We start from the raw sequence: 14,365 nt of genomic DNA, 5'->3' as shown, positions 1-14,365 counted from the left end.
CATCTTTTATTTTCTGTCTCTGAGAAGCCCGCATTGTACTGTCACAGAAGTGAACACAAACTGTGTCTTACTGACGAGATCTAGAACTTTGCTAAAAATAATCACAAGGAAGGGAATGTAAATACTGGGCACTGAAAAACGTCTTGTAATCCTTAGAGGCATTTTTATCATTTTGTTGGTCAAGTAGTCCTGTGTTTGCGTCTCTCTCGTACTACATGGGCAAATTGGTGGATGTAGGAAGAATCTGTTGATCTTTTGCAGAGATGGTTTTTCGTCACACTATGACATACTGAGACAAAATCTGAAACGAGTTGTTTTGGGAGCTTGGTTTCAATTAAAGGTTTTTTTTTTTTGGACTAACGAGGAGGACGTTTTTTAGTTCTGAAACTATATTTTAGAGTACAATGACCTCTTTATTAAAAAAAAAAAAGGACATGGAAAATTTTATTTCTCAATTCATGCCCCTTTTAAAAATGTTAATTCCACCACATAATGCTATTAAACTTGACAGATAATTTAGGATGAGACTTCTGTAGTGATGCGTCATGCATGTCCAGTGCTGTCATGGGAGACAAATTAAATAAGCTAATGAGAGTGTGAAAAGTGTTTTAAGAGTTTATTTTCTGGCTTAAAGTGTCTATCAAACCCCTAAGCGTCATTTTCTTCTTCCTCTGTACAGAAAACTTCAGAGGTCTGCTATTAGTTGAGTAATTGTGCATGCAGGTGAAAATTAGGGATGCACCGATGTGAAAATTGTGGCCGATACCGATAACCGATATTAATATTGCTGTTATGGCCGATACCGATATTTACCGATGTCGATATCTCTGTATAGAAAACAAATTTTAATGATTATCAAATAAAGAGCTATTTTCCAAAACACTTTTTTTTTTTTTTTACTTTAGAAATGACTGATATTGGGCACCTTTACCTGTATGCAAAATATGTCACACATACGACACACATGCATTATATTGCATTGCATATAATGTGTGCTGGTCAACTTGTCTAAAATTAAGAAACCCTTAGAAAACAGGAAAAAAAAAAACAGGAACATTGTGTACAATTAAGATAGGCTACTTAATTTATTATTCCAATATCCAAATATGATACTAAATAGCACAGGGAAAAGGGCTTCTATTTGTGACGTGCTGTCTTTGCCTTTGAACATTGCACATTTTAATCAGGACACGCATTAGCTGAATAAATGTTAGCCAATTCAAACATATTTATAGAAAACAGTTGACAATGAATAGACAGGAGTCCAATAATAGCATAAAGCCGGTCGCACACCGGACGCGCAGCTCAGCGCCGCGCCGCGCCACGTCTAGGACAACTGTCACCTGAAAATCCGTTAGCATCAGCAATTTTCTGATTTCTGTAAATAAATATAAAACTAAATGTATATTGCAGCACGGGGTTAAGTCCGTATATACATTAACTACGATTTGAGACACATAAATGTAAATTTAATATAAAACTATGTAAATGGCGCTGTGTGGCGCGGCAGGGTTTTGAACACGGTCCTGAGCCGTTGCTGGGCGCCGCGGACAGACGCCGCCGGTGTGTGTACTCTCATAGAGAATAATGTGTTCGAATTTAAAAGACGTGGCGCTGCGCTGCGCGGCGCTGAGCTGCGCGTCCGGTGTGCGACCGGCTTAACGAATCACTTATTCTAAAAATAATAACAAGTATGCTATAAGACGAATCCGACATATGGGCTGTGTTAACAGTAAAACGTCCGTCATTTAACGAATTTTAAAAACACGGATGGATAATACAAAATGCTTTCTGACATTTTGAAAGAAAAAAAAAACAAGCAAGAACAAAATTTAAACTTAGCCCGTCAATTTTTCATTTTACAATTATCTTCTCTCTCTCTCTCTGTGTGCGCGCGTCCGTGTTTATGAGGGAGAGCTCGCGCAGCACTGATACATCGGTAGCCTACCTTTTAATCCATAAGTAACGAACGCGCTAGTTTTCATACAAAATAAATATGTAACATAATTAGGTAGGATACTTTAGTTATTATTAACACAATAACGTAACACATGAAGGCTACGTTTCTCAACACTGAGAATGAATAATAAACGCCTGTTTCTCCACTCGCGCTTATCAGTAATCCACAAATCACACGTGCGGTCACTTTTGAGAAAAATCAAATTCGAACGGGTATCAAATATCAAGCAATATTCAAATATCTACGAGTCAAAAAACGATCAATCAAAAATGTGTCATGAAGAGGGAAAAATCATAAGTCGCACTGGACTGCGTTAACAATGTTACTGACGGGACAGTTCTCTGTAACGCACGTCCAAAGACTGCTTTAAAACTTTCACAGAGACCTCAAACAGAAAGCACAAAGCCTGTCTTTAAATTTAATTTCGTTTTGTATTAATTGTATCTTAATTTTGATCAATGTTTCATCAAAAATAAACAACGTAAATATTAGAAAATATTTAATCAGGACATGGAGGCGAAAGCGCGTGAACTGAAGCGCGTCTCAAATGAACCGAAACCTACCTGCCTCACAGACCTGAGACATAGCCTATATAGAAAGCTTGAAACATCTATTTTTAAACAGAACAATTCAAAATGAAAGAAAACAGACTGTTCTCTGCTTATGTCATCTGTATGAAATGTGTATTTCTCTCAGGCGCGTTCACTGCACGAGTCAGCATCAGTAACTTAATCTTCAACTTCACACGTCAAATATCGGCCTGTTCACATCGGCCCTATTTTGACATCGGACCGATACCGATGTGTAAAAAAAATGACCATATCGGCCGATATTATATCGGCGGCCGATATATCGTGCACCCCTAGTGAAAATATTTAATTTAATAAGCATGGAGGAATGTGAACATGGAGCCAGTGAAGAGGCAGCATTTGAGTTTGAGAATGAACCGCCTGTTTGTGTCTGATTCATTTCTCTAGAGACACTATAAACAGTCCAGGAACAAATGTGCCGCCACATGCGCACACTATGAGTAAGGTGATGTCATGACATCCTTATTTGTATATATTTGTGATGGACAAATCCAGCTGTTTTTTTTTCCATCCGCTGTCAGCAGAATTCTGAAAGGATTTGTTCAGCCAAAACTTGTCATTTTTGTGCTCATCCTCATGTTGTTCCAAATGACTATTCTAAAAGTCAAGTCAAGTCAACTTTATTTATATAGCGCTTTTCACAATACAGATTGTATCAAAGCAGCATCACAGTATTAAATAAAATAGTACATCAGTGTTTGTTTCTGGTGTAAAACATCCACGTTTGGTAATGCAGATCAATAGCACTGGTGAATCGATTAATCAATTTAAGCATCCCCAAAAAAAGTGCTCACAAATATATAAAATCTCTCCTTTTGTGTTGGCCGAGTAAATAGAAGTAGAATTCAGGGCTGAACGCTAAGGATTTTTTCTACTGGCCCAGATTTTTACTTGCCCTGTCAATATTTTTTGTTGTTGTTTTTGTCCCATGTTAACCTGGTATTTTAATAAATAATGTTATGACACAAAAATTTTAGATACCAGTGAAATTTCCTAATTCTCAATTCCATTTTTTTATTCCACAACAAAAACAACTAACCTGACTATTATATAGTGTTTCAAACATTATGAAAGACAAGTAAATTGTCAGTAATAAAAAGAAAGTACAAACAAACAAATTACAAGCAATAGCACAAATAAATACAATAGAACAAACATACAAATGAAATAGTGCTTTAAGTTTTTCAGGTGAGTCTAACAGTAATACATTTTAGTATTTCTTACCTGAATACTATAGTAAACAAATGCAAAATAACACTGCAAGGTCTTTATTAACTAAATAAGGATTAATTCTTATTAAAGCTACGTAAGCTATTTAGTCAATAGTGCACAGAAAGCCATCTATCAACCAGCGCTTGAGATCCAAATTGAGTTCTCTTTCGCATATTTTTGCGCTTGAATCGTTTTAAAGTGCACCTATTATGTTTTTATCCAATATTGCCTTTCATGTAGTGTGTAAAATAGCTGTTTGTGAATGTAAAAGGTTTGCAATGTTTTAAAGATCAAAGTGCATGACAAATAAATGTATTGTCTCCTTAAAGAAAGAAAGAATCAATTTTGTTGAAAACTGCCAAAATTAGTCGTTAGCAATTCCAGTTTCACTTCCTGTTATATACCTGCGTAACAATAGGGGCTTTCACATGGGGTAGTTATAGGAACTCTGTTAACTAGCCACGCCGGTCTCCCGTGACCTAAATGTCTCATAGGGCCATTCTCCTGGTTGCATTTACACTGCTAGTAGACTCTCAGAAGTGACGCAAGCCGGTCAACAGCGATGTCATTTAAGCACAGCATTTAATAACTCCCTAGCGTAAAGGTTGAGAAATGCCTGGACTTCGTCATCGGTCCATCTATCGTTCTTTTCCATTTAAATGGAATTAGTTCATGGAGTTTTTATAAATTGCGGGTGCCGGTGTTTCATATGGCATGTGTTTGGCCGATCAACATACATTTATGTCACTGGTAGTTCCTATTGTGCTGGGTTAGACCCTACTCTGAAATAGGAGCTAACTTAGTCCCCCTAAAAGGCGTTCCTAAAATAAAATAAATTCCCAGTTCCTGCAGTGCAAATATGGCAAAAAACACTTCTACCAATAGTTCGGAACTATGAAAACATTTGTCTAAAAGCCCCTAATGTAACAAAGCCCCTATGGTCTTGATGAACAACCATGAACAACGGCTATTTCGACACGCCCTCAAACACTACTTGTAGCTGTTCAATTAAATTAAATTTACATGCACTTCAAAAGTATGATCGAGGAGTCGCGCTGGAATTGATACGGTAAACACCAATGTTACGGTTCATATCACAGTATCAATTGCTGAGGAAGAGCTGAAATTTAGATATAGGAATGGGCATTTCATTCCCGACAAGCACTGTAAGTGGTAGACCAATCACAGCCGCATGGGCTGTCTGACCAATCAGAGCAGGCTCTCGGAAAGGAGGGGTTTAAAGTGACTGCATCTTCTTTTTTACTGTATATGGTTCAAACAAGTCGTTTTCGGACTCTCTGAGGAATGAGGTGATGTGCAATTTTTAATATGAGAAAATTAAAGTGATTTTTAACCTTGGATGCTTGTAAACCTTTTGTGGGAGACCTTCAAAACAAAATTAGGAACCTTTAAAATGGCATAATATGGGCACTTTAATATAGTTTGAATGCATAACTCCAGTACTGGCCCGATCGGGACAGTGACAATTCCGTCAACTGCCCAGACAGTCTTTTACTGTGGCTCCGGGCCATCAGGCAGTCCTTATTGTCGAGCCCTGGAATTTCCATTTGAACTGTTCCTTCAAGAACAGGCTCTGTTTGTGCATGTATGTAATGTGTGAGAATGTGATATGCGGTCAGTTTGAAGTTTCCAGAACCTGCTTTCTCTCCTGAGCACCGGAATGTTGAGCACTTCCTTTCTTTGTCTGCCCCCATTGTTGGTACTTGCTGGGCTTGTTTCGATCAGACAGACTTCTCCTCCTACCTCACACATTTCTAACCACACTTGTCTCTTTGTTCATTATGCCTCAGTCTCTCTTCCCCCTTTGTTTGTCATCCTTTTCCCGGTGTCCAACCCCTGTTTTCCGTGTCACTTTCTTGCAGTTTGAAAAGCAGTTTTATTGATATAAAAGGGTGACGCTGTTGTTAATGTCATCTCTCTCTCTCTCTCTCTCTCTCTCTCTCTCTCTCTCTCTCTCTCTCTCTCTCTTTCTCTCTCTTTCTCTCTCTCTCTCTTTCTTTCTTTCATATGCACAGTGAGTCAAGTATCTGTCAGGCGCGGGCCACTGTGATGATCTACGATGATGGCAATAAGAAGTGGGTCCCAGCAGGCACGGGCCCCCAGGCTTTCAGCAGGGTCCAAATCTATCACAACCCAAGCAATAACGCCTTCAGAGTGGTGGGACGCAAAATGCAGACCGACCAGCAGGTAAACAAACTACAGTCAGACAGATTTAGCCTGTAGTTGTGGACAAACAAACCATTTTTCATTGAAGGTAATACTGCATGTAGGTGACACATTCAGGGTAACTGGAAATAAAATCAGTCCGCCGCAAGCTAACACTTTAAAATAGTTTGCAAGAACTGACTTCAATATTTTTTGTTCACGGTTAAAGACCAGCAGCAGATGCTGCAGTCTAACACTGTGTTGTTAAAGGGATAGTTCACCCGAAAATGATTCATTTTCTGATCCTCATGTGTTTCCAGACCTGTATTTTTTATTTTTTTCCTACAGAACATAAAAAAAAGAAATTTACCAGGAGGTCTATTCTGTGTGCATACTCGGATGTTGAGCGTCAAAGATGAGCAAAAAAACTTTACAAATATGATAAAGGTGCTCCATAAAGGATAGGGATGCACCGATACCGATACCAGTACTCGGGTGTCGGTCCGATACTGTGCTCATGTACTTGTACTCATAAAACTACCCCGATACAACCGCACCCGATATACCACTTTAAGTGGCCGTTCACATATCGCGTCAAGAAATGCGTGGAAATCGCGGCCGCGCCGCTTTCTCTCCTTCTTTCCACAAGCACTCGCGCTCCCGTGTCGTCTGTCGTTGCTATGCAAACATGAACATAGGCGCGCCTGGAAAAACGAGCGCGCCTCACCGCGTTGCTATTATGAGTGCCTACATTTGAAATAACGAATTTGCACGCGCAAAAAACGCGATATGTGAACGGCCGCTAATGGCAACGAGACATTAGCCTAACCTCTCGTCACTATGCTTTGCTAAATTGTCAAGAGGAGGGGTGACAGGTGAGAAATAGCTCCTTTAACACAAGCAATTTGATTATATAAGTTGTATATTTACTTTGTTACAGTCAGAAAGTGAAAAACATCTGATGAAAACTAAATATTGTTAGAAGAACTGTATGGTATTATTAAGTACTCATATTGGCAGGGCTTGACATTAACTTGACATTAACCAATGTGGCTAGTGGTTTTCCAAAGTTACTAGCCACACAGCATTTTTACTAGCCACATTTTTGTTGTTGTGAAATTACCTGATAAAAGTTGACTATGGCGTGCTAAAATTTACTTGAACTAGATTTACAACCCTTTTAAATAGTGCTGGGCGGTTTGACCAAAAATCAACATCACGGTTTTTTTCTAAATTATACCGGTTTCACGGTTTTTACCGTTTTTTTTTTTGTTTTTTTTTTTAAGCATGATGGGTGTTAACCACATTTTCTACTGAGTGAGAGAGGAAATACTGGAGTAGATTTACTTATAATGCCCTATTTTATTGTCATGAGTGAATATTATAGAAAAAATCCACACTAATATTAATAATACAGGTTTGCAAGGCTGTTTACAAAGAGGTGCCAGCAGGACGCGCTTTAGGAGCGGCAGAAACAGTGGTTTCCCCGGTAGCAAACGGCTGTACACAAAGCAGCAACGCTCATAAACACTGCTTTATCAGGAAAGATAAAGAAATATTCAATCGTAATACCAAAGAAACTTTTAAAGACCGTCAGTTCACTTCAGATACGTTAATACAGTATAAAAACGCGCGCCGCGAGAAAAAAAGACACTCTCACCCCCACACGACTCGTGCCCATTCTAGTCAATGCTTGTGTTTCAGATCGAAGCTTCCCAGAAGCGGCTCTCCGCGCCGCTTCGCTAAATATAGGCGCCTAGTCTATTTTGACACACCGCGTGGAGGACGGAATAAAACCTTGTCGCAGCTGTAATGCGCCGCAAACGTGTGTTGTAAATGAGGGGTGAGACTGTGTCGCGCAGCGCCGCGTTCCGATTAAAGCGACATACACCGGTATTGCGGTATATTAAAAATTCATATCGTAACAAAAATAAACACCGGTATTCGGTATGAACCGGTAAACCGCCCAGCACTACTTTTAAATGTAAAACCACTGTACACACCTTAATCAAGACTACATAAATGTATAACAATACAGGTCATTATCATTAGCTCTGATAAGGTTGTGTGTAAAGCTCCTTTTTTAAAATAAAACCATGTATTATGTATTATATGTCGCCACATTGCTCCACCGGCATACGACATAACTCCAGCAGGGCAGCTATAGCTGTCTCTTCGATTCTTTGTTGTCGGTCACTAGCGACAATACTCATTAGGGCTGTCAAAATTACTCAGAAATGACCTTCGAATATTCCCTCTAAAAAAAAACACATAGCTTATATTCAAACTATTCGAACATCTGGTTGCGCATTTTGTCAATGACGCGCATTACGTCAATAACAGGACAAATTAATACAAAGAGACATAACTACTTGTATAGGTAGTTTATTTAAGTTTAAACATATTTGACAACGTCTGGTAAAATACCATCATCTTGAAAAGAAGCAACAGTAATTCCTGTGCCTAAACCAGGAAAAGATCATACTAATCCACATAACACTCTGCCGGCTGCTCTTACCAGTAGCCTTTGTAAAACCATGGAAAGGACGGCAAATAATCATTTTGTCTGCATCTTCATCTCCAACTTTTTGGCTAGTAGATATCGCAGAGTCCAAATAGGAAACACTATCAAATTTACCCAAACAAGAACTTGGAGTACCTCAGGGAAGCATACTCAGTCATAATTTTCAGTATTAAAATGAATGGCATTATTAATATTGTTGGATCCAATACATTCTGTACCTTATATGTGGTTGATCTTTGCATCTGTTACAGAGGGAAGAATTAATTGAAAGAAAATTGCAGTTATTTATTTACAGGATTATTGGTGGTCAATAGAAAATGCATGCGTTTGTATATATCCATCCACTTTTATCAAATAGAAAAGAGCAGCCTGGACATTCTACTAAACGCGTCTGTCACCTGATGACCCATAATTAATTTTTGGGTGAAATATTCCTCTAACTGACGGAATGGAAATAATTAGTCTATTTCCCAGTTTTACAGTCCATCCATCACCTGTATCCCTCTATCTTGAGTTCTCTCTTCCTCCTCCCAGCTCGGTCGCCCTCTATACGCACAGACACGAATGCTCTCCAGAGATGACTACTAAAGTAGTGTTGTTGTTTCCTGTAAGATAGCCAAACCATTTCCTGTGCCAGTTAGGCCCTCCTCCCCCATTCCCATGTCTCTACCTCTCCACAGTCCATCTGTCTGATTCCTCAAACTCATTTTTCTTTGTCTGAATGACTCAGTGACTTTTATCTCTTTCCGTCACTGTTTCTCAGAGGTGTCTGCTTTCTTAGTTGGTTTATGTGTATTTTTATGACGGTGCTTCTGTGTGGATGGCATGTTGAGCTTTTTTGGTCATTTTCGTCTTTTCTTCTCTCTCTTCCCTTTTTTCTCCGCCGCTCTGCTTTGTGGAATTCATGATTGTAATACAAACAGAGAAACTAAGTGTCAGCACATTCACTGAAGACGAACGAACACACACACACACACACACACACACACACACACACACACACACACACACACACACACACACACACACACACACACGTGCGCGCGCGCACACACACAGGTCTCCATGTTTTATGGGGACTTTCCATAGAATGATTTTTATACTGTACAAAATGTATTTCCAGTCTCCTAACCCTAAACCTACCCAGCACAGAAAACTTTCTGCATTTTTACATCTCGAAAAGACATCATTTAGTATTATTTACAAGCTGATTTCTCCATGGGGACCAAAAAATATCTCCACAAGGTCAAAGATTTCTGGTATTACTATTCTTAGTATTCTTATTCTAATTCTTATATTAGAATCCCTGAAACACACACACATACACAAACACGCACACAAACACACACACACACACACACACACACACACACACACTCATGTGCCCTGCAGCGGTAGAGCCCCCTCGTGGACATTCTGTTAAAAAAGCATATATTCTTTCTGGAATATACAAATAAGTTTACAAATCTGACACTTTGGGGTTGAACTACTTTGAGTATGAGCAAATCATTTGGTGCATTTAAATATATGTGAATCTAGATCTTGTTTAAAACGCATGTACCATGTTCTTGGACATGTAGTCTTTGTATTTATGCTGGATTCATTCTTGGATTCATTAAAACAGTTTAAATAATTGCAAAAAATCATATATTGATATTAACTGAAATAAAAGCACCCAAATGTAGATCATTTAGGATAAATTATTTATGGTGGCAGACGAGTGAATTCTTTATTAGAAAAGTGAATTTAGAGATGATTATTGTTTCATATGGTTTAATGTATGTTTGTCATAGGCCTACAATCCATGGCAGTCAGTTTTTTCAATTGCATATATCAGTCTTTTTTAAGGGTTATTCACATTTTCGTATCTTCAATAAAAATTTGTTTTTTTGTTTCTCGAAACTCTCTTTGAGAACCTTGCATTTTGGTTACTTCAGTTGTTCAGTTGAATGCGTCCTGATTTTTCAGGAATTTTTTTGAGAAATATTTTTCAAATCTCAACTGTCGGGTCAGAGGTCACTCTTTCACCGTAAATCGATGCATATGGCTAGTTATTTTAGTTTATAAAGTTTTAAAAATGGACATTTTTCTTACACAAACCCATCGCTTCAAACCCAAACCCATCGGAGTTCTTTTATAATGGATGGATGCACTTTTTTGAGCTTCAAAATCAGGACCGCTATTCACTCCCATTATAAAGCTTGGAAGAGCCAGGACATTTTTTAACATAACTCCAAATGTATTTTGTCTGAAAGAAGAAAGTCATTTACACCTAGGATGGCTTGAGGGTGTGTAAGTCATGGGGTAATTTTCAATTTTGGGTGAAATATCCCTTTAACTCTCAGTACAATTGCATCAACTTGACAACAAAAAAGAGCCCTACAAAAGTTTCAAAAAATATATCATTCAGAAATGTAAGATATGTTCATCATAAAAGAAGTGTATTTAAGTAATAGTCTATAATGAATTGCATTTAAAAAATAATCGTCACATAGGTTATGCATGAATATGCATGAATATTTATCTTCTCCAATAAACTACAGTTTATACTTGTGTGCATTTATGGCTTAATTTACATTTAGACATTTGTGTTTTTTCTTGTACAGGTTGTGATGAATTGTCCAATTGTAAAGGGATTAAAATATAATCAGGCCACGCCAAACTTCCACCAATGGCGGGACGCTCGGCAGGTGTGGGGACTGAATTTTGGCAGCAAGGAAGATGCAGCGCTGTTCGCCAATGGCATGATGCACGCGCTCGATATCCTCAGCACCATCCCTGATGGAGGTAACGTATACTCACATTTACACCCCATTGTGACAGGGCGTATCTGTTCAACACAACCTTTTACAACTGCATTATTGTCATTAGGTTTCCCCACACGGCCCGTGTCCAATGGACCATCACCAGAAGAGCTGGAACAACAGAAGAGGTACAAACTTATTTGTTGTTGTGTGTGTAACAAAGAATTTGACAGGTTTTATTTTATCAGTATTTTCATTAAGTGATTTTGTTTTTGTTCGCTGTTTCCTTGGTCAGTCTTTAACCTCATTTACAGATGCACACACACACACACACACACACACACACACACACACACACACACACACAGAAACAAGCACACACTCTCAAGGGATTTACTGGTATTAACGCTCAAGTCTTTAGCTTTCCGTGAGCCCCTGAAGTGATGGGGCAAAAGTCGGGTCAGGTCTTCTGACATTTAAATCCTCTTCTTCTTTCTGGATACTACAGGGTAAAAAAATGAAACATTTGTGTCTTTTTAAACTTAAAATCTTGTTGGGGACACTTAATATTCAGCAATATTATTTACTAAATGCACTGATGCTATTGGATGACAACTGAACTGAGCTGGACAATGACATCACCAGAGCTGTTTTCTAGATGAACTGAACTGAATTATTACATTATTAGTGAACTTTACACAGTTATTAAACCAAACTGAATCAACACTGAACTGATTTCAACTGAGTACTGTTTACTGTTGTCTTTTTAGAGCTGCTTTACAGCAGAATTGAAATCTTGTTTGTGTCATTGAATCATTATTTTACTTTTTATCACTGTAAAGCTGCTTTGAAGCAATCTGTATTGTATAAAGCGCTATACAAATAATGGTGAGTTGACAGATTTGGAAATTATGTGAGCCAGACTCGAACTTGCATTGCCCACATGAGCAGTAAAGCTCAACTAATTCTGATAGCCGTTATGCCACAGCTCTGGTTTAATTCCGGCTCAATTTAAATTGTTCATGGACGTCTTTTTATAACTACTGCACAGCTATTTTAGGTTACTGTGCCATTATTTGAACAAATATTTGTGGCAGAAAAGTTTGTGGCAGTCCACATTGACATCATAGGGAAATTGTACAGTGAATGATTTTTAAAGCAATTTTATAGTGGTAATTAATAGTGTTTTAAATTAATAAGAACATTCAAGAGACAATATCCCTGCCAGCAGAGGAAAACTCTGGAATGAGACTGTAATTCCAGAACATTCTCTCTCTCTCTCTCTCTCTCTCTCTCTCTCTCTCTCTCTCTCTCTCTCTCTCTCTCTCTCTCTCTCTCTCTCTCTCTCTCTCTCTCTCTCTCTCTCTCTCTCTCTCTCTCTCTCTCTCTCTCTCTCTCTCTCTCTCTCTCGCTCGCTTGCTCATATCTCTCTCTCTGTATGTCTGTTGTTATGGTTACCTTGAAAAAGACTTTACATGGAGCCTGTTGACTCATGAGTCATGTCTTGACTTGACTGAAATGTTTTGAATGGCTTAACATGAAACTTGGCATTGCAGTCTCGTAAGTGCCTCAAAGAGTATGTATGTTTATTTGTGTAAGTTTGCATGCATGTTGCGTGTTTAAAGTGTTTTATATATACAGGCTCATTTAAGAGTTCTCAGAACGATTCAAAATATGCCAACCCACCAAATAATTGCATCCCACTGATTCAACCCAGTGACTGCATTGGCAACAGTGTCAAATAAAGATCTATTTCACCCTATGCCTTTTCTAAATGCATGTTATAGGTTTTATTGTGAACAGTTATTTGTGTATATGTTTTATTTAAAAACAAAATGTCATTACTGGATCTTCCGGATGGAAATTGACAGAACAATCTGGTGACGTATGTATGTTTTCTCCAGTCATTTAGTCCGCTTAAACCCTGACCCTGAAAGCTCTTGTTCATCTCAACAACCAATGCATAGAACCAACCCTATATTTTTTCTTTTTTGATAATCCGTTACACTTGGATGTACGTAATGTGGACGATTAATCGATATTTCTGTTTCGATTCGGCTTTCATTTGGAAGAATGTATTATATTCATATTATTTCATAATGTTTTATTGGTTTTCTTTTGAATTTATTTTAATTTGACATTTTTCACGATTTAATTATTCGCTTATTGACTCATTAAAATCGCAGTATTTGCCAAAATAATTGCAATGCCTTCTTCACGTTTTCCCCCTGCAGATTGGAACAGCAGAGGTTGGAGCAGCTTGAGAGGGAGAGACAGGAAAGAGAAAGACAAGAAAGAGAACGACAAGAAAGAGAACGACAGGAAAGAGAACGGCAAGCAGCTTCAGGTCAGTAGAAAGTGTTTCACCTCAACGAAGAAACTCTGTGTATCGATTATTGCTGTCTTCTGAGTGTGTGTGCGCGTGTGTGTGTGAGCGCTATTGTAACTTAAGTACACTACACAAGTACACAGTTACATGCGTTTTTAGTATTTACTAGTGTTTATTAGTTCTAAATGCTCCTGTCGTCTGTTGTGTTCAGACTTAAGTTGTGTACTTTCATGGAGCAGATAAAATAAAAAGGGAGTTCGTATTTCTGACTGTTTGCATTCATTGACCAGTGATGATTCACACCCCTACAAACCTAACCTGTCTGTCCCCATTTCTGAGCTTATACATATTTAATTAATACGTAATTTGTTGTATGTGTGTGTAAATGATGTGCTTTTGTTCTACAGTAGTCATTCCTCCTCCACCACCACTGGCCCCTGGAGGCCCTCCGGCTCCCCCTGGACCCCCACCTCCCCCTGGGCCCCCTCCGTCTGGACCCCCCCCACCACCTGGGCCTCCCCCCATGGGAGGAGGAGGAGCTCCACCTCCACCTGCTCCTCCACTGCCCTCTTCTGGAGGAGGTGGAGGTGGGGAAGGAGGAGCAGGTGGCGGGGGTCTCGCTGCTGCTCTGGCAGCTGCCAAACTGCGCAAAGTGGCCAAGGTGAGACAATGAGTGACATGAGAATCACAATAAGAGAATTTCCAGAGGTTGAAATAATGTATCACATCCTTGTAACATTATTTATGGCCTTGGTGGAGTCACCCGAAAATGAAATTCCTTTCAGAGGACTAGAAGGTTATCACATTTTAATGATACAATTTTTTTTTTTTCGTGGAATA

The 14,365-nt window shown here is 38.7% G+C and overlaps 1 protein-coding gene across 4 annotated transcripts in view; it reads left to right on the top strand.

The window, feature by feature from the left end:
- vaspb (vasodilator stimulated phosphoprotein b) overlaps positions 1-14,365 on the top strand; it is a 53,457-nt gene that overhangs the window by 21,986 nt on the left and 17,106 nt on the right. For 2 of the 4 annotated variants that reach the window (XM_081372689.1, XM_081372690.1), the window contains exons 2-6: positions 5,799-5,970; positions 11,059-11,239; positions 11,324-11,384; positions 13,431-13,543; positions 13,933-14,186. In XM_081372689.1, the coding sequence (XP_081228815.1) occupies positions 5,799-5,970; positions 11,059-11,239; positions 11,324-11,384; positions 13,431-13,543; positions 13,933-14,186 (781 nt within the window). Of the gene's footprint in view, positions 1-5,798; positions 5,971-11,058; positions 11,385-13,430; positions 13,544-13,932; positions 14,187-14,365 lie in introns of all 4 variants that reach the window. The other 2 variants (XM_081372688.1, XM_081372687.1) reach the window with 1 other exon arrangement.

Source organism: Scardinius erythrophthalmus, assembly GCF_964197995.2.
Source record: "Scardinius erythrophthalmus genome assembly, chromosome: 8".
NCBI lineage: Eukaryota > Metazoa > Chordata > Actinopteri > Cypriniformes > Leuciscidae > Scardinius > Scardinius erythrophthalmus.
The sequence above is the reverse complement of the archived record's forward strand: the minus strand, read 5'-3'. Positions and strand labels throughout refer to the sequence as shown.